General features: G+C 42.9%; 1 protein-coding gene and 1 long non-coding RNA gene across 7 annotated transcripts in view; one reads left to right on the forward strand and one right to left on the reverse strand.

The window, feature by feature from the left end:
• The window catches only part of LOC119950829, a 45383-nt gene extending 25993 nt beyond the window's left edge, over positions 1-19390 (reverse strand). Inside the window, exon 1 of the long non-coding RNA XR_005457438.1 lies at positions 19237-19390. This is a non-coding gene — a long non-coding RNA (uncharacterized LOC119950829). The remainder of the gene's footprint in view (positions 1-19236) is intronic.
• mib2 (MIB E3 ubiquitin protein ligase 2) overlaps positions 1-21902 on the forward strand; it is a 290271-nt gene that overhangs the window by 212095 nt on the left and 56274 nt on the right. For all 6 annotated transcript variants that reach the window (XM_038773655.1, XM_038773656.1, XM_038773658.1 and 3 more), the window contains 4 exons: positions 3645-3751; positions 9678-9872; positions 15866-16008; positions 18598-18705. In XM_038773655.1, the coding sequence (XP_038629583.1) occupies positions 3645-3751; positions 9678-9872; positions 15866-16008; positions 18598-18705 (553 nt within the window). The remainder of the gene's footprint in view (positions 1-3644; positions 3752-9677; positions 9873-15865; positions 16009-18597; positions 18706-21902) is intronic.

Below are 21902 nucleotides of genomic sequence, written 5' to 3' on the forward strand. Positions count from 1 at the left end.
GAATTGCAGCATTTCACAGTTAAGTGACCTCTGGGTTGATAATCAAAGCACTCTGGCGAGGAGCGGCAATCTGAAGATTCGGGTGGTGTAGTGATAATCTTTGTCCTTTCTTTTCTCAATTTTCTCTCTGCTCCATGTGGCAGTGTTGCCTGGCTCCTTATTTACTGTATTTTTCTGTTTGCAACTATTTTTGAAAATTTTAAATCCTGGGTTATTTCTCATTGATGAGCTCGCAAAATATTATTCTGGAAGCTTTTGTTAAACCCTGATTTCCGAATGTGTGGTGTGGCCATCTCGCTATGCCATGTCTCGGTTTCTGAGTGTCCCCGTCACTTCACATAACATGGGTTTTGTCAGGTCTCAGCTGTTGTGCTGGAGGACTGTTTCACCCAGGAAATTAAATCATCTGTCTTGTCCATCACATTGTGCAACTGCAGGTTAATCCATGATATAACATTGAGAAGGAGGTCATGTTCCACCTTCTCTCTCTGAGGATAAAGAGCCTCACCAGTCCATTTAAAGAGGAAGGGAGAAAAGGTTTGAAGGGCGTAAATAGTTTTCCTTCTTGCCTTATGCAGGATTTTGTAACAGTTCAAGAATTTAAGAATGTTCAGTGGTTGTTCCCCTGTTGGCTCAGGGAGTTAGACTTGCTGACCAGAGAGGTCCTTATTCTGCGGCAGGAGCACTTGAAGCAAGTCGCCTATAAAGTAAAAGTAAAGTCGCCGTAGTCCCAGATGACCATCGGCTGCTTTCCCCTTTGATAGGGAGAGCTGACTGGTGGTGATTTAACCCGAGGATCACCACACGAGGGGCAAAGTTCAGAAGGCGGGGCCGTCATGAATAACCTCAGACGGTATGGGAATTGAACCCACGCTGCTGGCCTTGTTCTGCATCACGAACCAGCTGTCCAGTCAACTGAGCTAAACCAGCTTATAAACTTAAGAAAAAAATGGACATGATCCACTGTCCTGGGTGGCATCCAGCGCCCATTGAAATGTCCCTCAACAAAGCCAACATTTACAGGGGAGAATAAGTAGCAAATTCAGTGTCGCATTGGAGAGCAGGACTGAGGTGCAGCAGTGCATGCACTATTATAGTTGATATGATTGACTAGTTACCCTTATAAGTTAGGTGTCGGTGCTTGAGCACTGATATGAGAGGCAGTGTTGTCGAATGAATATGATATACAAAGCAAAAGTGTTTAAATATCAATCTTTCTTTATTAATTGACGCTCATTTTCCTAGCTCAAGACTAAATTGGGTTCAACCCCCCCCCCCCCCCCCCGCCGCCCCCATGTCTGCGTGGGTTTCCTCTGGTGCTCCGGTTTCCTTCCACAGTCCAAAGATGTGCAGGTTAGGTAAATTGGCCATGCTAAATTGCCCATTAGTGCCCAAAAGGTTAGGCGAGGTTGCGGGGATGGGGTGGAGGGCCCTAAGTAGGGTGCTCTTTCCAAGGACTGTGCATACTCGATGGCCGAATGGCCTCCTTATGCACTGTGGGGATTCTATAACAAATAATTCTTGGAAACATACCACCCCTACACACGTGCGCACACACAAGACAGCAAACACAGAGGGGAAGAAAGCGGTGAAAATAATAAATAAAAGGAAAAGTCTTTGTTTCAGATGATTTTCTTTAAGAACCTTTCCTTCAAACCAGGCTTTCAGGTTGAGGTTTCTGCTTTCCAGTATGTAATGGCTTTCACTGTAGATTCATTCAGGTCTCTCCAGTTTCAGAAATACAGCAGCAGGGTGAGGCAGTGGTGTAGTGGTATTGTCACTAATCTAGTAATCCAGATTTTACTGAATGGCGGTGCAGGTTGAAGGGGCTGCATGATCTCCTCCTGCTCCTGATTTGTATGTTTGTAGGTAATCTGGGGAAAAGACAGCTCTTGCAAGCAATGTGTTGCTGTTGTCTATTCCTTTAGATGCTGAGATTGAAGACTAAACATGAAAATAGACCCTTCGGTCCAATCAGTCCATGTTCTCTACTTGGCCAATTTGTTCTAATTACACTAGATATCCTGTTCCCGTTTTCCTCCAACCCTATTCCTTCCTCTATTTAGCCAATCTAATCTTACAATAGCCACTGCTTCATAACTCCCTGTGAAAAGTAGTTTTTCCTATTCTCTTTCCCAAACTCTTTCATTTAATTGTGCATCTTTCCTGATCCTGCGACTGCTGAAAATAGTCTGCTTCCATCTGTACTATCCTTCCAAATTTTTAACCATTTCTGCTATATCACTACAATCTGTGTTGGTCTAATAAAAGAAGACAATTATTCAAGTCTTTTGATTTATATAACTACATACCAAGCAGCTTCCCAGTGAATGGACATTGTACCCTCTCTATAACTGTTACATTCTTCCTGTTGAGTGGGATTCAACAGTCGCCCATTCAGAACATGATTACTGTTGTTACTTTAATAAAAGCATCATTGAGTATACTGGAGAGTCTTGTCAGTTCTGTTCAAAAGCTTTTTACGATATTGGCCCTAATCTGGGCCAGATTTGGTGAAATCAACTGGGAAATTGCTCTTTAGCCTGTCCCCAAGTCACCATCTCTTTTCAGGGCTCAACGCTGACTTCTGATCTTCCCACATGCGAGTTACACGCAAGAGTTCTGTGCGAAATCCAATCACGTTCATCATCCAGAATTGGGAACGACAAACCCATCTCAACCAGAAATGTTTTGCTCTGTTTTTTGTCCAAAGTCAGCATTTATGCAGGGGAGGGAGAGAAACATGGTCAGGGAAGTGAAATATGTCGGCATTTACGATACAAATTGGAGATCTTTGTATCCGATTTCTGTTGAAGTACAAAGTGTGAAATGTCCGACTTTTTTGAAATAATATCTACAAGTAATATTTTATAATTTGTCAAAATATGTAAACTGCCACACAAAATTTATTTTGCTTTGACTATAAATTAATATTGGATTAAATTCTGCGTTTAATTTGTTGATGATGCAGTTATCTGTCCAGTAGAAAGTTCCTGAAAATAATTTGCTTTTCAGAATCTATTTAATTTTATATTGATAATTAAAATTATTGCCATATCAATATTTTATTAAATATAAATTTAGAGTGCCCAATTCATTTTTTCCAATTAAGGGGCAATTTAGCGTGACCACTCCACCTACCCTGCACATCTTTGGGTTGTGGGGGTGAAACCCACGCAGACACGGGGAGAATGTGCAAACTCCACACAGACACTGACCCAGAGCCGGGATCGAACCTGGGACCTCGGCCCCGTGAGGCAGCAGTGCTAACCACTGCACCACCGTGCTGCTCCTGCCAGATTGGTATTTTATATTGATAATTTTAAAATATTTTTGTGCAAAATATTGTAAAATATGCTAGTTTATTGACTAGAAAAGGTGATCTTAGTTCAGACCTAACTGAGACTTCCATAATTGTAGATCTACAGCTCTCAGCATTCATAGAATTAAGTTAATTACCTGAAATTGACTTTCTCCCACGCCATCGTTCTGACCATTAATTAAGCCTGAAGCTTTTGAAACTGATACAATTTATTAAAAGGGTATTAATATTCTATTAATATTCTGATAATCTATCATTTTTATTGTAGCCTCTTTGATTGCAGTGTTAATTCTTTATTTTTGTTTTTTTTCTCTCTGCGCAGTGTTCCTGTTGGTCCGAGACAGAATCTGCCAAGAATTGTACTAAAGGGGATCTTCCAGGGTAGTAAAGTTGTTCGAGGGCCAGATTGGGACTGGGGCAATCAAGATGGTGAGCACATTGTTTTTGCCAGCTCAACTGAATTATTAAGAATGCCAGGAGGTGGTAACAGCTGGCATCTTTTGTTTTAGAAAATAGAAAAATACAGCACAGAACAGGCCCTTCGGCCCACGATGTTGTGCCGAACTTTTGTCCTAGATTAAGAACAAATTAATCTATACCCCATCATTTTACCATAATCCATGTACCTATCCAATAGCCACTTGAAGGTCCCTAATGTTTCCGACTCAACTATTTCCACAGACAGTGCATTCCATGCCCCCACTATCTGGGTAAAGAACCTACCTCTGACATCCCCCCGTATATCTTCCACCATTCACCTTAAATTTATGTCCCCTTGTAATGGTTTGTTCCACCCGGGGAAAAAGTCTCTGACTGTCTCCTCTATCTATTCCCCTGATCACCTTATAAACCTCTATCAAGTCGCCCCCTCATCCTTCTCCGTTCTAATGAGAAAAGGCCGAGCATCCTCAACCTTTCCTTGTAAGACCTGCTCTCCATTCCAGGCAACATCCTGGTAAATCTCCTTTGCACCTTTTCCAAAACTTCCACATCCTTCCTAAAATGAGGCAGCTAGAACTGCACACACTACTCCAAATGTGGCCTGACCAAGGTTTTGTACAGCTGCATCATCACCTCACGGCTCTTAAATTCAATCCCTCTGCTAATAAACGCTAGCACACCATAGGCCTTCTTCACAGCTCTATCCACTTGAGTGGCAACTTTCAAAGATCTATGAACATAGACCCCAAGATCTCTCTGCTCCTCCACATTGCCAAGAACCCTACCGTTAACCCTGTATTCCGCATTCATATTTGTCCTTCCAAAATGGACAACCTCACACTTTTCAGGGTTAAACTCCATCTGCCACTTCTCAGCCCAGCTCTGCATCCTATCTTTGTCTCTTTGCAGCCGACAACAGCCCTCCTCACTATCCACAACTCCACCAATCTTCGTATCATCTGCAAATTTACTGACCCACCCTTCAACTCCCTCATCCAAGTCATTATTGAAAATCACAAACAGCAGAGGACCCAGAACTGATCCCTGCGGTACGCCACTGGTAACTGGGCTCCAGGCTGAATATTTGCCATCCACCACCACTCTCTGACTTCTTTCAGTTAGCCAGTTCTTTATCCAACTGGCCAAATTTCCCACTATCCCATGCCTCCTTACTTTCTGCATAAGCCCACCATGGGGAACCTTATCAAGTGCCTTACTAAAATCCATGTACACCACATCCACTGTTTTACCTTCATCTACGTGCTTGGTCACCTCAAAGAATTCAATAAGACTTATGAGGCAAAACCTACCCCTCACAAATCTGTGCTGACTATCCCTAATCAAGCAGTGTCTTTCCAGATGCTCAGAAATCCTATCCCTCAGTACCCTTTCCATTACTTTGCCCACCACCGAAGTAAGACTAACTGGCCTGTAATTCCCAGGGTTATCCCTATTCCCTTTTTTGAACAGGGGCACGACATTCGCCACTCTCCAATCCCCTGGTACCACCCCTGTTGACAGTGAGGACGAAAAGATCATTGCCAACGGTTCTGCAATTTCATCTCTTGCTTCCCATAGAATCCTTGGATATATCCCGTCAGGTCCGGGGGACTTGTCTATCCTCAAATTTTTCAAAATGCCCAACACATCTTCCTTCCTGACAAGTATCTCCTCGATCTTACCAGTCTGTTTCACACCGTCCTCTCCAACAATATGGCCCCTCTCATTCGTAAATACTGAAGAATTTTATGTTTTGCTGAAGAGTTTTATGACGTAGCACCTCCGAGAATTGCAGATATCGGATTCACAGTTTCCTCATTCCGTACATCAATCATCCCTCTCTATCCTTCATTCAAAGAAAATAAATTGAGTTCAGTTCATTGTTAAACTTTTTAAAAACTGATTTTAATGATACAAAGTATGATGTTTCAGCTTCCTGGTCCATGGCTGTATGCACATTAGCCATTTAGAAACTATAACAGATGCCTTGTTCCTTAAGGCCATGTACTGTTGTCTAAGGGGTTCTATATTGGTGGTCACGTGATAAAACTATTCGCGCGGTGTTTAAATCCATGTTGTTTTGTGCAATCTGAACTTTTATAAAAGGTAGATTCTGATCTAAAATGAACATAAACCCACCTTGTTTAAAATTGGTACAGTTGGGCACTCCAGGAGGAGTTAGTGTCATAGTGTTAACGTCACTGGACTAGTAATCAAAAGTTCCAAGCTAATACTCCGGGGCAGACACTGGTATATATTTTGGAATTTAATTTCAATTAAAAGAATGAAAAGCTGGTCTCTAATAGTCACCATGAAACCATTGTTAATTGTCATAAAAACCTATCTGGTTACTTTTGGGAAGGAAATCTGCCATCCTTACCTGATCTGGCCCACATGTGACTCCAGACCCACAACAGTGTTGACTCTTAAATGACCTCAGAAATGGCCCAACAAGCCACTCCATTGGATCAAACTGAAGTCCAAAAGGAATTAAACTGGGTGGACCACCTGGCATTAACCTACGCAGCAGCAGAATTGTACTCCACCACAATTGGTAATCTCATGGCCTGGCCTATCCTCCATTCTACCATTACCATCAAGGCAGGGGATCAACCCTGGTTCACTGGTGAGAGCAGGTGCAACACCAGGCGTTCCTAAAAATGAGTAGTCAACCTGGTGAAGCTACAAAACAGGACTATGTGCATGCCAGACAGCGGAAGCAACCAGTGATAGACAAATCTACGTGATCCCACAATCAACGGATGAGATCTAAGCTCTGCAGTGTTTCAACATCCAGCCGTGAATGCTGGTGAGCAATTAAACAACTCGTTAGAGGAGGAAGCTCCACAAATATCCCCATCCTCAATGATGGAGGAGCCCAGCACATCAGTGTGCAAGAGGCAAGGCTAAAGTGTTTGCAACATCTTCAGCCAGAATTGCGGAGTGGATGATCAATCCCTGCCTCCTGAGACCCCCAGCATCACTGGTGCCAGTCTTGAGCCAAATTGATCCACTCAAGAAATGTCTGAAGGCACTGGGTACTGCAAAGGCTATGGGTCCTGACAACATTCTGGCAATATTACTTGTGCTCCAGCAGTGGCAGCGCTCTGAGCCAAGCTTTCCTGTACAACTACAACACTGGCATCTATGCAGTAATGTGGACAATTGTTCCGGCATGTCCTGTACACAAAAAGTAGGGCAAATCCAATCTGGCCAACTCTCAGTCGGCAACAAAAGTAATGGAAGGCGTCATTGACGGTGCTATCAAGCACACTGGCAATCAGTTTGGGTTCTGCCAGGGCCACTCAGCTCCTGTCCTCATTGTAGCCTTGATCTAAACATGGACAAAAGAGCTGAATTCCAGAGGTGAGAGTGACTGCCCTTGACATCAAGGTTGCATTTGACCGAGTATGGCATCAAGGAGCCCCTCTGAAGGCCATGGGAATCAGAGAGGAAATTCTCCGCTGGTTGGTGTTATACCTGGCACAAAGGAAGATGGTAGTGGTGTTTGAGATTCAATCATCTCAGCCCAGGGATATCCTGCAGGTGTTCCTCAGCGTGGTGCCCCAGGCCCAACCATCCTCAGCTGTTTCTTCAATGACCTTCCCACCATTGTAAAGTCAGAAGTGGAGATGTTCGCTCAGGATTACACCATGTTCAGCTCCATTTGCGAATCCTCAGATACTGAAAAGGCCCATACCCATATACAGCAAGACCTGAACAGTATCCAGGCTGGAGCTGATAAGAGGCAAATAACATTTGCACCACACAAGTGCCAGCCGATAACCCCAAGAAAGAATCTGACCATCTCCCCATGACTTCAAAGGCATTACCATTGCTGTATCTTCCATTATCAACATTTTCGGCGTTGCCATTGATCAGAAACTGAACTGGACCAGCCATATAAATACTGTGTCTACAAGAGCAGGTCAGAGATTGGAAGTTCTGCAGAGTGTAACTCACCACCTGACTCCCCAAAGCCTGTCCACCGTCGACAAGTCAGGGCTGTGAGAGAATACTCTGCACTTGTCTGGATGAATGCAGCTCCAACGATACACTGATACAATCCAGGACAAAGAGCCCCGCTTGGTTGGTACCTATCCACCACCTTCACCATTCACTCCCTGCACTACCGATGTACACTGGCAGTCCCATCCAGAAGATGCACTGTAGCAACACCCTTTGACAGTACCTTCCAAACCCTCAAAACAGTATTGCTTTTCCTGCACTGTCACTGGATCAAAATCTGGAGCTCCCTCCCTAACAGCTCAGTGGGTGTACCTACACCACACAGACTGCAGCGGCTCAGTATGGTTGCTCACCACCATCTATTCGAGAGAAATTAAGGATGGGCAATAAATGCTGGCCTGCATCCCATATGAATGAATAAGCAAAACTCCTGACTTTATGCTGGACTGGATCTTGCCAGCAGCATTGATATAACTGGAGTTTATTAACACCGTTTATTTTTGTCTGACGTCTCCAGGGAAACATCATTGGAATTGGTCCATCTAGGAGTATGACTGATGTATTGGAAAGTAAGAATTTATCTTACATTTGCACAATGACCAAGTTGTGGTTGTGCCAGTTCAAATAATTACTTTAAGCAATTCTTGAAATATCATAAGGAAATGGATGGCCCTATAAAACTCCATGAGATACTAATGTGGAGGCACTTGTATCTGCCTGGAATTCCTAATTTAGTGCAGACATTAATCCATGGCTTCCCTAAAGTTGCTGAGTGAGAATTTCAGGCTGTGACTTAGATGCTTGGATCCCATGATTGTAAGTGAAATGAGGTTGCCCACAGACAGCAGAATAGTATCCTGCAGATCATACTTGCAGATCATTTATCATTATCATGGGTAATGGACCTTATGTTGGTGAAATTCAGCTATTAGTCACTCCATGTATCTTAAGTCTCCATGAATATTAAGTGTGAGAAAGTTTCAAATAAGCACACCTTCTTTAGAGGTTTTAAATCTCGTCGGCCAACCCTGGAACAGCAGCCACCAAACCCCCAGAATAAAAGGCTAAAAATGCTTTGTGTTGAATGTAGTAACAACAGTTCCCCAGCAGAATACCATACTCCTCCAAAATCCTTTCAGTCTTCCCAGCCTAACTTAAACAGAAGTGATTCGGGACCATTCAGGACATTCAGCCGTCCTGTTTGACTGGTTCGTTATCTGAAGCAAAACTCTGGATATTGTTGGGGAAAAATGTGAAATTGTTTGATGCAATCCGTAGGTTAAATTGACGTTACAAATTCAGTTCCTATTAATCTTGTTCAAACTGAGCTGGTTATTTTGCAGCCACTAGCCCGAGCAGTCGACCTGAAACTCCACTTTATCTCTGTGCAAATTAAGACAGAAGTAACTCGTGTGCTGTGGACTATTTAAGCTACTGGGTTGCTGTAGAGTAAAGTAGACAAGAGTTTTGCTTCTCCACGAAACATCTTTATTTCTTTGATCCAATTCTCAGACAAATATCCACCAACCAATAATGCCACCTGTAAACCCCTTTATATATCAGTGACCTCTATTGGATAATTGAAATCAAATTAGTATTTAATTGGAGTGTCTGTTAACCCATTCCTAACATGGACAACTGTTGAATGTTCTTTCAGTGTGGGCTAAGCTACATGGGGGCCTTTGGGTACAAGCTTGCAAGCAGATATGCCGATGGTAACATTGTGTTCATGGTGCTCAAATTACTAAATCCTTGTTATTTTCACGGTGTGCTGGATTTAAAGGTCTTTCATCTCTCAATTTTGGATTTTAGATGTTATTATGGGCAGCTGCAAACTCATTAACTGCTCATTTCGACACTATGCAACAAAGGGTTGTTAATGGCGAAAGAGGTAAAGGAACTTTCATTCTACTTTTTTTGTGAAAAGAATAATTTTGCTTTCCAGGCAGTGAAGGCAAAATTGGGAAAGTAGTTGATATCCGAGGCTGGGATACTGAGTCAGGACGAAGTGTTTCGAGCGTCACCTGGTCAAACGGGACAACCAACGTCTATCGGATGGGTCACAAAGGGAAGGTGGATTTAAAGTACATCACAGATTCCGCAGGAGGCTACTACTACAAAGATCATTTGCCAAAGCTAGGTATGTTTTGGATTGTTTCTGTAAAGTCGGATCACCAGATAGCAGCAGGGAGGGATTCTGCATTTCCCTTCATTGAGTCTCAGGTCCACATCGTACATTTCTTTTTTTGTATTCTATAAAAACACTGATCTCAAAAACATATTTGGTCTGTACTTGTACTTTATGATGCACAGATTTTAAAATATTACTTTTTTGATGTGAAAGTTTATTACTTTAGATGAGTGTCATTGTAACGTGTACCTCTTTTGAATTTTGAATGCAATGCAAGTACTCTTTTGTGTTCTCAACTTCAGCTAACAGCCCCAGTTCACTGGGCAGTTCAATAGTGTAGCAGTCTGTATCCTGCCTGCAATAAAACCCACACGGCATTTAAACATTGGGCCTTACTCCTGAGGAAGTTCGGAGATCTGAGAATGAATCAGTTTGTTCTGCTCAAATGTACCCTCTGGTGGTTAGTCATTGAACTGCATTGGTAGAGTCTTGCAGGAAGGTCAGTTCCTCTTAGTTGTGGATTGATCTGTGGGATGTAGGGAACTGTGATTGCCTTAGAGGTGAAGATTTATTCTTCTTTGAAGGGGAACACTTTGACTGACGTCAAACCAATGTGATGTCTGGATAGCTGCTAAAAAATGTAGCTTTATCAGTTGAAATCGAGACGGAATGTACTAAAAACTATCTTGCTTAATAATTGAACAGCGCTGTTCAAAGCAATCCGCTGGCACTGGATCTGTGTTTTATAGTTTCAATAAGATGAAAGCGACACTACCTTGTTTGTTGTGAGGAACAGCGGCTGTTGCAATCACATTTTGACAAAAATCATTGGTGTCAGTATTTTGCAAGCACAGGAAATATTCAGCCAAGCATACCTTCATAAAAATATTGCTGCTTTAGTGTTGTAAAATATTTTATTTATTTCTAAAACTCCCTGGTGTTAAATCAGACATTTCAATAGAGAAGGAGGGAATTTGTCAGTTTCACATTGGAGCTATCCAGTTGAATCCCATTTGCTGCTCCTTCCCTGGCCCTTTAATATTTCTCTCTGTTTACCCAGCTCCCTCTTAAATATTATGATTGCTTGAATATCAATGGCAGTAAGAAATGACACATTATGTGATTTAAGATCCTCCGTTGGGGAGAAACATTCCATTTTTTGCTTCTATTAATACTAAATTAACTCAATTTTGTTAATTGAGCACATGCCGGTGGACTTAATATTTTTCTGTTTGTCATTTTCTTCCCCCCCCCCCCCCCCCCCATAAGTTTAGAGTACGCAATTCTTTTTTTCTGATTCAGGGGCAATTTAGCGTGGCCAATTCACCTACCCTGCACATCTTTTTGGGTTGTGGGGGCGAGACCCACGCAGATACAGGGAGAATGTGCAATCTCCACACGGACAGTGACCCAGAGCCGGGATCGAACCCGGGACCTCGGTGCCGTGAGGCAGCAGGGCTAACCACTGCACCACTGCTGCCTCTGTTTGTCATTTTAAACATTGCAACGGTGAGGACTGCTCTAGATTTTCATATTTTTTCCTTCATAATCATGCTGGGACGAATTGCCCATGGCGGTGACAGGGGTATCTGAAACAGCACCCCAATTGTAGTGTAATTAGCATTGTGAACAGGTTCATCATCACCTCTTTAATGGTCAGTATTCCACATTTAAACAACATTTAAATGCCATTTAACCCTGTAATTGCATTTTCTATCTGTCTGGATGATTGCATTTAGAGCCTTTGAGAAATGTGCCATTTAATCTATATTCCCTGATCCTTTACTGTATTATATTAATTTACATTTATCTGTATTGAACTGTGTTTGCTAATAATTTGTTGCACTCTTGCTCCAGTGGTTAATACAAAGGTTGGTATTATTTCCAAGCATATCTCTAAATCATTTATGTTTATGGAGACCACAAGGTTCTGTAGAAATTCTTGGATCTGTTACTTGGTAATTCGTGAAGTGCCCGTTTTACTCTTTTCGTAATACCCAATAAAAGAGCTATGAGACATGACATGCTTTTCATAGCTCAAGGCCAGTTTTCAAAAGTAAACAGACTTGTATATTACAAATAGTTCTAACAGTTAGAGGACATATGGATATAATTGAGAACAGAATGAAAAAAAATGAAAATCGCTCATTGTCACGAGTAGGCTTCAATGAAGTTACTGTGAAAAGCCCTAGTCGCCACATTCCGGCGCCTGTTCAGGGAGGCTGATACGGGAATTGAACCATGCTGCTGGCCTGCCTTGGTCTGCTTTAAAAGCCAGCGATTTAGCCCAGTGTGCTAAACCAGCCCAATTGTGTACATCATTGGAGTACATGGTGGGTTTGGGATAAGTGTGTGTGTGCATGTGTGCACAGCATGAAAACCTGACCGTGGGACCTAGAGATGGCGCAAAACAAAAGCCTTCATGATGAAGCTATTCCGAGGCTGGAGAGGCAGCAGCTCCATGCAGCTGGCTTCTGAGAAGTCCGTGAGGTGGTGCTCAGAGAAGCCTGGGCACGGTTTATAGCAAAGTGACGCTGCGTGCTCTGTGAAACTGGCAGTGGAGGCAATATTAAGCCCACGGTGAACAGCGATCATCTGCTGGGATTGTGCAGGTGGTTAGATGTTTGGGTGCAACCTGGCCAACCCTGTCTCGGACAAAGTGATTGAATGGCTGGGAGGTGAGCGGTCGTTGGGTCAGTTTGAGTTGGGAGTCCGGTTGCCTGAGAACTCACTGTAGGCAGAAGACGCAACAGGGCTGCCAGGCTGAGCTGGAGGTGCTGTTGAGAGAAATCAGGCCATATCCTGGAAGGAGGAACTGAAATCATTTTTGTTTAAAACTGCGATCTGTGGAACTGTGATAGTAAATACCTGGGATCTCAAATTCTGACTGCATTTAAATGAAAATTACTGGTCCCTAATCAGAAGTATGAACTCTCATTTATGCAGATGAAGTAGATTTGATTAATCATGCAAAAGATAGATATAGATGACAAAAGGGCATTTGTCCCAAAGAACCCAAATCGTACACAGTTTACCAAATCGACACTGTCCAGCTCACTCATTTCTCTAGAATTCCATGGAGGTTAAGCTCTTTGAATTTTGTCGCTGCCGTGTCAAAGGAACAAAAGCCCAGGATTTGAATCTTGATGCTCACACTGTTCAAGTTGTTGCCCACAGCAAGAAGCAGAAATAAACGCTACAAATCAGCAATTTCCAACGACCAAATTGTTGCCCCTGGATGATGCTGTAAAATGGATGATACAAATTGAGGCGGGCTGTTGTTCATCTTTCCTGATCTTTATTCCACTGACTTCTATCCCAATTCTGAGCTCGACAAATAGAAGATTGATGGTAGCAAGGTGTCAAAAAGCAGCCAACGAAATTGTTCCAGCTGGGCACGTCCTGCTGGGTGTCAGTTTGCAAAATAATGAAAACATTTGACTTCAGGCGAAACTTTGGGGTTCCTCCGCTTTAGTAATGTGCAAATTAAATAACCTGCCCAGGGAAAGAGGATTTCTGGTTTGGCCCCAGTTCTGCAAGGACCACATCGCTTCCTGCTCCCAATCTATTATATAACCCCCCAGCCCCTATCCCCACCTCCATGGTGGAATTTCATCAGCCATCCTAAATCCTGGCAGCTCCACCTGAGATGTGTCTCGGCAAACTGATGTGCAGTTTACGCCAGGTCTAAATGCTGGTGGAGGGGAATCCAGCAGTTTCATAAATGTTGTCTGAGATAGTCAATCGAAGGGCTGCCAATATGAATTCCAGGGCTTTTAACCCTCTTTTGGGCTTAGACTGCAGAACATTATTGTACGGTACTATAGCAAAACTGCAATTTCGACCCCAGTGCCGGTTTAAACACATTGCAGTTGTTTTGCAGCATCATGCAAATCAAATATCTAAAATTCCCTTTGTTTAATTATGCAGCTCATTGAACATTTACACAGTTGCATGCTGTATACATCAACGAGCAAGACTCTTATTGCTGTGTTTCAAATTAACAACGGGGTAAAAAGAAATTAGACTCAAAGTCGTCATCTGTACATCTGGGTGAATAATCTCGGATTTGTTTCAGAGCTTTCTTTGATTGCTGGTCTCTCATAATACTGGCATTTAATCAACAATGATCACAGAACTTGGCTCTTCTGCTGAAACCCAGAATTGCAGCATAAATATTCAGTTTTATGCCACGTGTTAAAAATCCATCCGAGTGGAAACCGAGGCAGCTTTAATTTCTGAGTATTGTGGAAATATGTTGCCAATACATTCAAGAATATGGTACTTTTTGTTTCATGCTGAATGTGTGTTGAACCACAGTCAGCTGTGGGCAAGGAATGCAAACAGCCTAAGATGTTCTAAAAGCAGAACTAAAATGGGAGTTGTAAGGCAAAATAAACACAATCGCAGTTTTCATATTTTCTCATTTTCACCGTAATCTACTTTGACCAGTTGACCACACGTTTCAGAGTAGAGCTTTTCTGTACATACAACACATCAAAAACAGTCTGGAAGATTTACAGCAAAAGCAACAATAATGAACACTGACATTAGGCTGGATGATTGCAATTGATTATCTTCTATCATTTTGTTGCAAATCCATAATGCTGAAGGTATGCTACTTAACAATAATAATTGCTTAGTGTCACAAGTAGGCTTTAATGAAGTTACTGTGAAGAGTCCCTAGTCGCCACATTCCGGCGCCTGTTCGGGGAGGCCGGTACGGGAATTGAACCCGCGCTGCTGGCCTTGTTCCGCATTGCAAGCCAGCTATTTAGCTCACTGTGCTGAACCAGCCCCACATCTATTTGGTATTTCTTTGGTATACTTCTATTTGGTAACACCTAACTTTGTTTTGCCTTTCAGCACCATTTTCTGATGGTTCATGATTTTTAGATTGGATTCGGTGATGGCACTTTCGCCTCCGAGTTAGAAAGTTGTTGGTTCGAGTCTCGCTCCAGTGACTTGAGCCGTAACCTAGGCTGATACTTGGTGCAGTGTCGAAGGGGCTAAATCATAGCTCTTTCCACCAATAGATCTGACAGCACTATGTGAAGCTGACAGGGAATCCTCCCAGTGTTTTGAATGTCAAATATCCCTTTGGCCAGCAAAAAAAATCAGTTACTTGGTCATTTGTCTCATTTCTGCTTTCGGCACCTCACTGTAGTCAATTGACTGCCGCATTTCCCTGTTTGAAAGTATTCAAAGGTAATACTTTTATAATTTTAAGTAAGCCCTCAGATCATGAAAGATGCTGCAAAATACTTTCTTTCCAGTCCTGTCATCGCTGTGCGGTTGTTCTGAGCTCCTCTGGCAATGGCATAATAGAGACAGAAAATTCTGCAAATAATCAGCAGGTCTGGCAGCATCTGGCAAGAGACCCAATTAGGAATCGGCCTGTGACCACTCATCAGTCTTGATTCTTGTTCTGCCAGACCTGCTGATTATTTCCAGCATCTGCAGCATTTTGGTTTTGTGTTGGTGGTCCGGTTGGAGCCAAATCTATTTTACTCCGAGTCCTCCACCGTCTACAGTTGGGGCCGTTTTTCAGCTGATGTAGTTTTACCTTGGAAGGAGCAGCGATTGAACAGGCGAGAAGTAGCAAAATGCATCTATACCTCACAATGTTTAGCTTTCAAATTGTTTTTTTTAACCAATGTCTGAAAAGCAAAATACCGCGGATCCTGGAAATCTGAAATAAAAACAAAGTAGTAGAAATGATCAGCAAATTTGGCAGAATCTGTGTCGTGTCTTGAATCGAATGACTGTTCTTTGCAACGCAGTTAACTCTGTTTCTCTCTCCACTGATGCGCCCATCCTGTCGAGTCTTTCCAGCTTCTGAAATTCCCTGTTCTTATTTTGCTTAATATTAAAAGATTTGCCTTGCTGAGCAGAATTTATAATCCAGTCTTTAAAAGGTTATTTTATTTTAGTGCCAAGATGTTGCCACACTTCTCAATGTTCATAAACGTTCCAGGTTGAGATTTCCATTCTCCTTTCAGGTGAACATGTTGAACTCCCCAGGCAGGAGAGCGCTGACAGCCACTTGTTCCAGCATAATGACAAGGTGAAATGCCTTCTGGAGGTAGATATTCTACGGCAGATGCAGGACGGACACGGAGGTTGGAATCCTAAAATGGCGGAGGTAACCCTCAGCGCTGCCAGCGTCTCCGAAATGTTCCATTCTTCCTGGGCTGGCCATTTTTAAAAGTTTTCTGCTCCGTCTGTGGATGCTAAAATTAACTCTTAATATATGCATTCCATAAATAAAACTAGAGTGGCTTTGGAATCGCTTTGGTCAGGGAATGTGGGTATCGCTGGCTAATCCAGCATTGGTTGCCCATTGCTAATTCCCTTGAGGAGGCAGTGAGCTGCTTTCCTGATCTGCTGCAGTGCTTGTGTTGTAGGCACACCCACAATGTTGTTCGGGCCTCCCTAACTGCATTGGGGGTGTACATCCACATCCCTCTTTCGCTCATTGTTTAGATATTTTGCTTTCTTGTCGTTGCAAATTAATATAGCCCTTTCACCTGAATTAATTCTTGAGGCATGGACATTGCTGGCACGGTTGGTATATTTATCTATTAATTCTCAGGATATATGTGCCACTGGCAATGCTGGTGTTACTAGTCACTGCCTTAACTGTTCCAATTGTGCGGTGTTTTGAACTCACGGCGCTTTTGGGTAAGAATTTGACCCTGTTTCAATTAAGGGACAACAATATATGTCCAAGTTAGGGTAGGGTATGGCTTGGAGGGGAGCTTGTAGGTGATGTGCGCTTACCACCCTTGTCTTTTTACATGGTGGAGGATGGAAATTTGGGATGTGTTTCTGAAGAAACCGTGGCATGTTGCTACAGAGCGTTCTGAAGACACTACAGCCACAGAATGCCAATAATGAAGGGAGTAAGATAGTGAAATTCATAACTGGTTTTTCCTGGATGGTGTTAAGGCTGTTGAATGGTGTTGCAGCTACATCCATCCAGACAAGAGTTTCCCATCAGTCGCCTGACTTGTGCCTTGTTCTGGGGAGTCAGGAAGCCAGCCACTTACTGAGGAATATCTTTTGAGGTTGAAAATTGTGAGGGTTTCCCATTCCTCTGATGGCACCATGGTGCCCATTTTAGATCTGCCCAATCAGTTCTTAATCTAACCCGCTTAGCATTGCATTTCCATGAGGAATGGTCGTAGTCACTCCATTGGTGAGGAGAAGTCAAGTTGGTTCTGTCATCACTTGATACAAGTCAAATTTGTTTCATTCATGGCTCAGCCAGTTAACACCAAGCCACTCTGATAGACGCTGAGGTCCACAATTCAGAGCGTGTCTTTAGTACCCTCAGCATGTTCTTCAAATGGTGATCAATATGGAAGACTACTGATTCACCAATCAAGGAAGGACTGTAGGTGGTAACCAGCAGGAGGTTTCCATGTCCTAGTTGACCTGAAGCCATTGGACATCATGGAGTCCAGAAGCATGATTAGGACTCCCAGGCGGTTTCCCTGACTCTATATTACTGGGCCTTTACCTCTGGTGGATCGGTACAGCTGGTGGGACAGAACTTATCCAGGGATTGAGTGTTTAAACTTTTCATGGTTTTTCATGGTGTTACCGTTTCTAAGTCTACAACGCCCACCAATGCCTCTTAACGTTTCATTTTATCTGATGCTGTCCTTTTGTGCCCCTCTTCTCTCTCTCTCTCTCTCACTCTTCCACCCCCACCCCCCTCATGCCTTCAGCTGTGCAGATCCTACACTCTTCAATTGTGTTGTGTATCTTGGAATACTTTCCTGCTGGTTCTATGTCACTGATGTGTAGCAACGTCAGCAGAGTGTTTGCGCAGGTTTTGGGAAGGTATCCATCTTTATTATATTGGCCAACACCCTTCATAAACCTCTGATCGTGCTTTACAAGAATCCAGAGTGTGGACACCTCCACACCTATTCTCTTTGAGACAACAAAAAATATAAACAATTTTCTCACAAAACGTCTGCTTTTCCACTTGTCCCTCCTCCTTCAATTTATCTGTCACGGGCGTCACTGGCTTGTTGTTTATCCCTAATTGCTCTTGAATTGAGTGGCTTTTTAGGCCATTTAAAGGGCAGTTACCCCCCCCCCCACAACCCAAAGATGTGCAGGGTAGGTGGATTGGCCATGCTAAATTGCCCCTTAATTGGTAAACAATAATTGTGTACTCTAAATTTAAAAAAAGAGTCAATCACATTGCTGAGAGTCTGGAGTCACATGTAGGCCAGGCCAGAGAAGGACAGCAGAATTCCTTCCCTGAAGGAAGGAAAGAGCATTGATGAATCAGATGGATTTTACAACAATTGGACACCATTATTGAGACTAGCTTTCAATTCCAGATTTTATTTTATTTTTTAATTTAGAGTACCGATTTCTTTTTTTTTCCCAATTAAGGGGCAATTTAGCGTGGCCAATCCACCTATGCTGCACATCTTTGGGTTGTGGGGGCGAAACCCACACAAACACGGGGAGAATGTGCAAACTCCACACGGACAGTGACCCAAGGCCGGGATCGAACTGGGTCCTCGGCGTCGTGCAGCAGCAGTGCTAACCACTGAGCCACCGTGTTGCCCTCGATTCTAGATTTTGGTAATAAAATTTAAATTCTCACCATCTGCCATGGTGGGATTTTAACCCATGTTCCCAGAGCATTTGCCTGGTCCACTGGATTACTAGTCGATTGACATTACCGCTATGCTTTTTTCTGCAGTATATTGGGCGGACAGGTACCGTGCACAGAATAACGGACCGCGGAGATGTGAGAGTTCAGTACAGCAATAACATTCGATGGACCTTTCACTCTGGAGCTCTTACAAAGGTACAGTCGATAATAAAGCCTGTTTTATGTTGAAAACTATTTGCAGTGGTGAAACATGTGTCACATTGAACCGCAATAAGACAGCGCAAATAATTCAGTATTCCAAAACAATGCTGTTTCTATTTGTAATTCTTAATCAGCCTTAATTTGTGATTAGTATAGTGCAGGAATTTAGATTTAATGTAGATGTGAGCTCTCCAATTCAGTGATTCTGAATGGTTGTATGATTGATTTTACCAGACATATAAATCCCTGGGGTTACATAGACCATAGAAAAATACAGCACAGAACAGGCCCTTCGGCCCACGATGTTGTGTCGAACATTTGTCCTAGATTAATCATAGATTATCATAGGGTTATCTGTTTCAAAACATTGTGGAAGGGGAAGGATTGTCAAGATGATAATACAATAGAAGCAGGAAGTAAATGTCTCAAATAAAAACAGAACATGCTGGAAATACTGAGCAGATTGGGCAACATCTGTGGAGAGTGAAACAGTTAAGTTTCCAAAGCTGATGAGAAGCCACTGACCTGAAACGTTAACTCTGATTCTGTTTTTTGCTGCCTGACCTGTGGAGTTTGTTCAGCATTTTCCGTGATGATTCCTGACTCCCAGCATCAGCACTATTTGGATTTTGCACTGTTGTAGCCAGTGTCCCGGTTTGTTACCCATCAGCCAAAACAATCCCCGCTGGTGACTGCAAAGGTTTGTTTTTATCGTTGTCAAATCAACTCAATTTCACTGAACATTGGTACTGATACGAGGAAGCACATCCTGTGAGCTCGCATTGCCCATGTACATCGATTCTACTGTGAACATAAAGGGACTGTGTCCATGGAGAGAGAACGACAACTGGGGGTATGTTTAAAAACAATTTTATCACTCATTTTCAGATGGATAGCTGATGGTAAGTTTCCCTCTTGTGCCTCAGCTAGTTGGCCTATTGGTCTTCTAGCTTGCTTGGAATAGTTTGACTAAGTTGCTGGTTCTTGCTGCACCTCTAGAAAAAGTTGTCCCTGTGGCCCGATCTAATCTTGTATTGGGTAACTCCTGGAAGGCGCGCATACTTTGGTGGCAGCCTCCAATGCACCCCCCCCCCCCCCCCCCCCTTACTCCACCAATCTCCACCCCTTCAATCTCTCCCACCCCACCCCACAATGACTGGTTAGGCTGCTTGGAGACCAGGTATTACTGAGACGGGTAGGACAGTGTCTGTTCCACTCCAGATGGAATATTCCATGTAAGGGGCCCAGTAATCAGTGCCTTGCCATTATTCTGTCTCACAATGAGGTTGGCGCCCGTTCAGGTGGCTGCCTAACGAGACCCGGATCATTTTAGCAGAAATCTAGATCCACAAGCGATTGGATGTGCCTTTCCCACTGCTAAATGTGTTATCGGTGCGCTTGTTTTACAGACAGCCACAATCTTGTTGAATTTCTACGCCATATTGTTCACAGCAAGGAAACTACATCCAAGTTGTGATCTGGGTTAAAAGCTTAATACTCATCGGGACATGGAGCTTAAACCCAATTTAAAAACAGCATAAACTCAGCAGGTTTGGCAGCATCTGTGGAGAGAAAAGCAGAGTTAAGGGTTCAAGTCAGTGTGACTTCAGATCTAAGGAGAGGGAGAAATGTGATGGAATTCATACTTGTAAGAGGGGGTGGAGCAGGTGGAACAAAATAGAAGGTCCATGATAGGTGGGAGCTGGGAGAGATTGCATATAGATGTTTAAGGCACAAGACAGAGGAAGTGGTAATGTCAGTGTGAAGTGCGACAGAAGATGCTGATAGTGATATTAAGGGAAGATAACATAATCTGTTAATAGGTGAACAAAGGTGGGTGCCCTTTGAAAGCAAAACTAACAAGTGTACTGATGGCCCTGTAGGGAGATGGGGGTTCCAATGGGACAAAAAAATATATACTTTTGAATATAAAAAAGCTTCAAAATGGAGGGGAAAGTTCACTGTCTAAAAGTTGTTGAACTCGATGCCGAGTCCAGAAGGCTGTGTCATGCTTAATTGGAAGAGAAGGTGCTGTTCCTCCAGCTTGCGCTGGGCTTCACTGGAACATTTCAGCAGGCCAAGGACGGAAATGTGGACATGAGAGCAGGGCAGTGAGTTGAAATGGCAAGCTTGCAGACTGAGCAAAATGACCCCCAGTCTGTGTTTAGTCTCCCCAATGTAGGGGAGACTGCACTGGGGAGACTGTATTTGCTGCTCCCAATGCGGTCGTCTCTACATTGTGGAGACAAACACAGACTGAGTGGCTGCTTTACGGAACACCTCCACTCAGTCCACAAGGATGACCCTGACCTTCCTGTCACTTGCCAGTGACCTTTGCGCTCCTATTGGCGCACCAATCACTGACCTTCTATTTCGCTCCATGCCCTCTTATGCGATTTAAAATCCACCACATTTCCCCCTCTCTTTAGCTCTGAAGAAGTATCATATGGTCAATAAACGTTAACTCTGTTTCTCTCTCCACAGATGCTGCCAGACCTGCTGAGTTTATCCAGTATTTTCTGTTTTTATTTTAGATTTAGATTTATTGTCACGTACCGAGTTACAGTGAAAAGTATTGTTCTGCGTACAGTCCAGGCAGATCGTTCCATACATGAAAACGTAGAACATACGATAAATGCACAATGTAAATACATGAACATAGCATTAGGTGATGCACCCAATCCGCAGTATTTTGCTTTTATTAAAGTTATTTTTCTGCTTCATGATTTGTGCAGCTCCATGTCTCCCATCAAGACTCCCTTTAAAATCTATACTGAGGCAGCTGCTCGGCAGAATTCTAACCCACAGCTTGTCTGTGAACAGTAATCTACCATCGCTCTACCTAAAATGTCTGGGTTGTTGTTCCTGAATGGGAATTTAGTCGTCCTCTGATAATTATTGGTCCACCTGCATTACATATTTTGGTTAAATTTTGTTGAACTGTGAAAAGTATTAGTGTGCATTAAAAGCATGAAATAAAAATGAATGGTTGCTTTTAGTCTCATTAACTGGTAATTGAAATAATACTTGCTGGTTGAAAAAAAAAATCTTGTCTCCAAATAACACTGCTGAATAGAAAATTAAATAGCTTAAACCTGCTGAGGCAAGAACATCTTTTGACATTTGATTCCAGTTTAGTTCAGATACTTTCAGTTATGCAGAGTTTAATAGCCCAGAATACAATACAGGAG

This window comes from Scyliorhinus canicula, chromosome 16, assembly GCF_902713615.1.
Source record: "Scyliorhinus canicula chromosome 16, sScyCan1.1, whole genome shotgun sequence".
Taxonomy (NCBI): domain Eukaryota; kingdom Metazoa; phylum Chordata; class Chondrichthyes; order Carcharhiniformes; family Scyliorhinidae; genus Scyliorhinus; species Scyliorhinus canicula.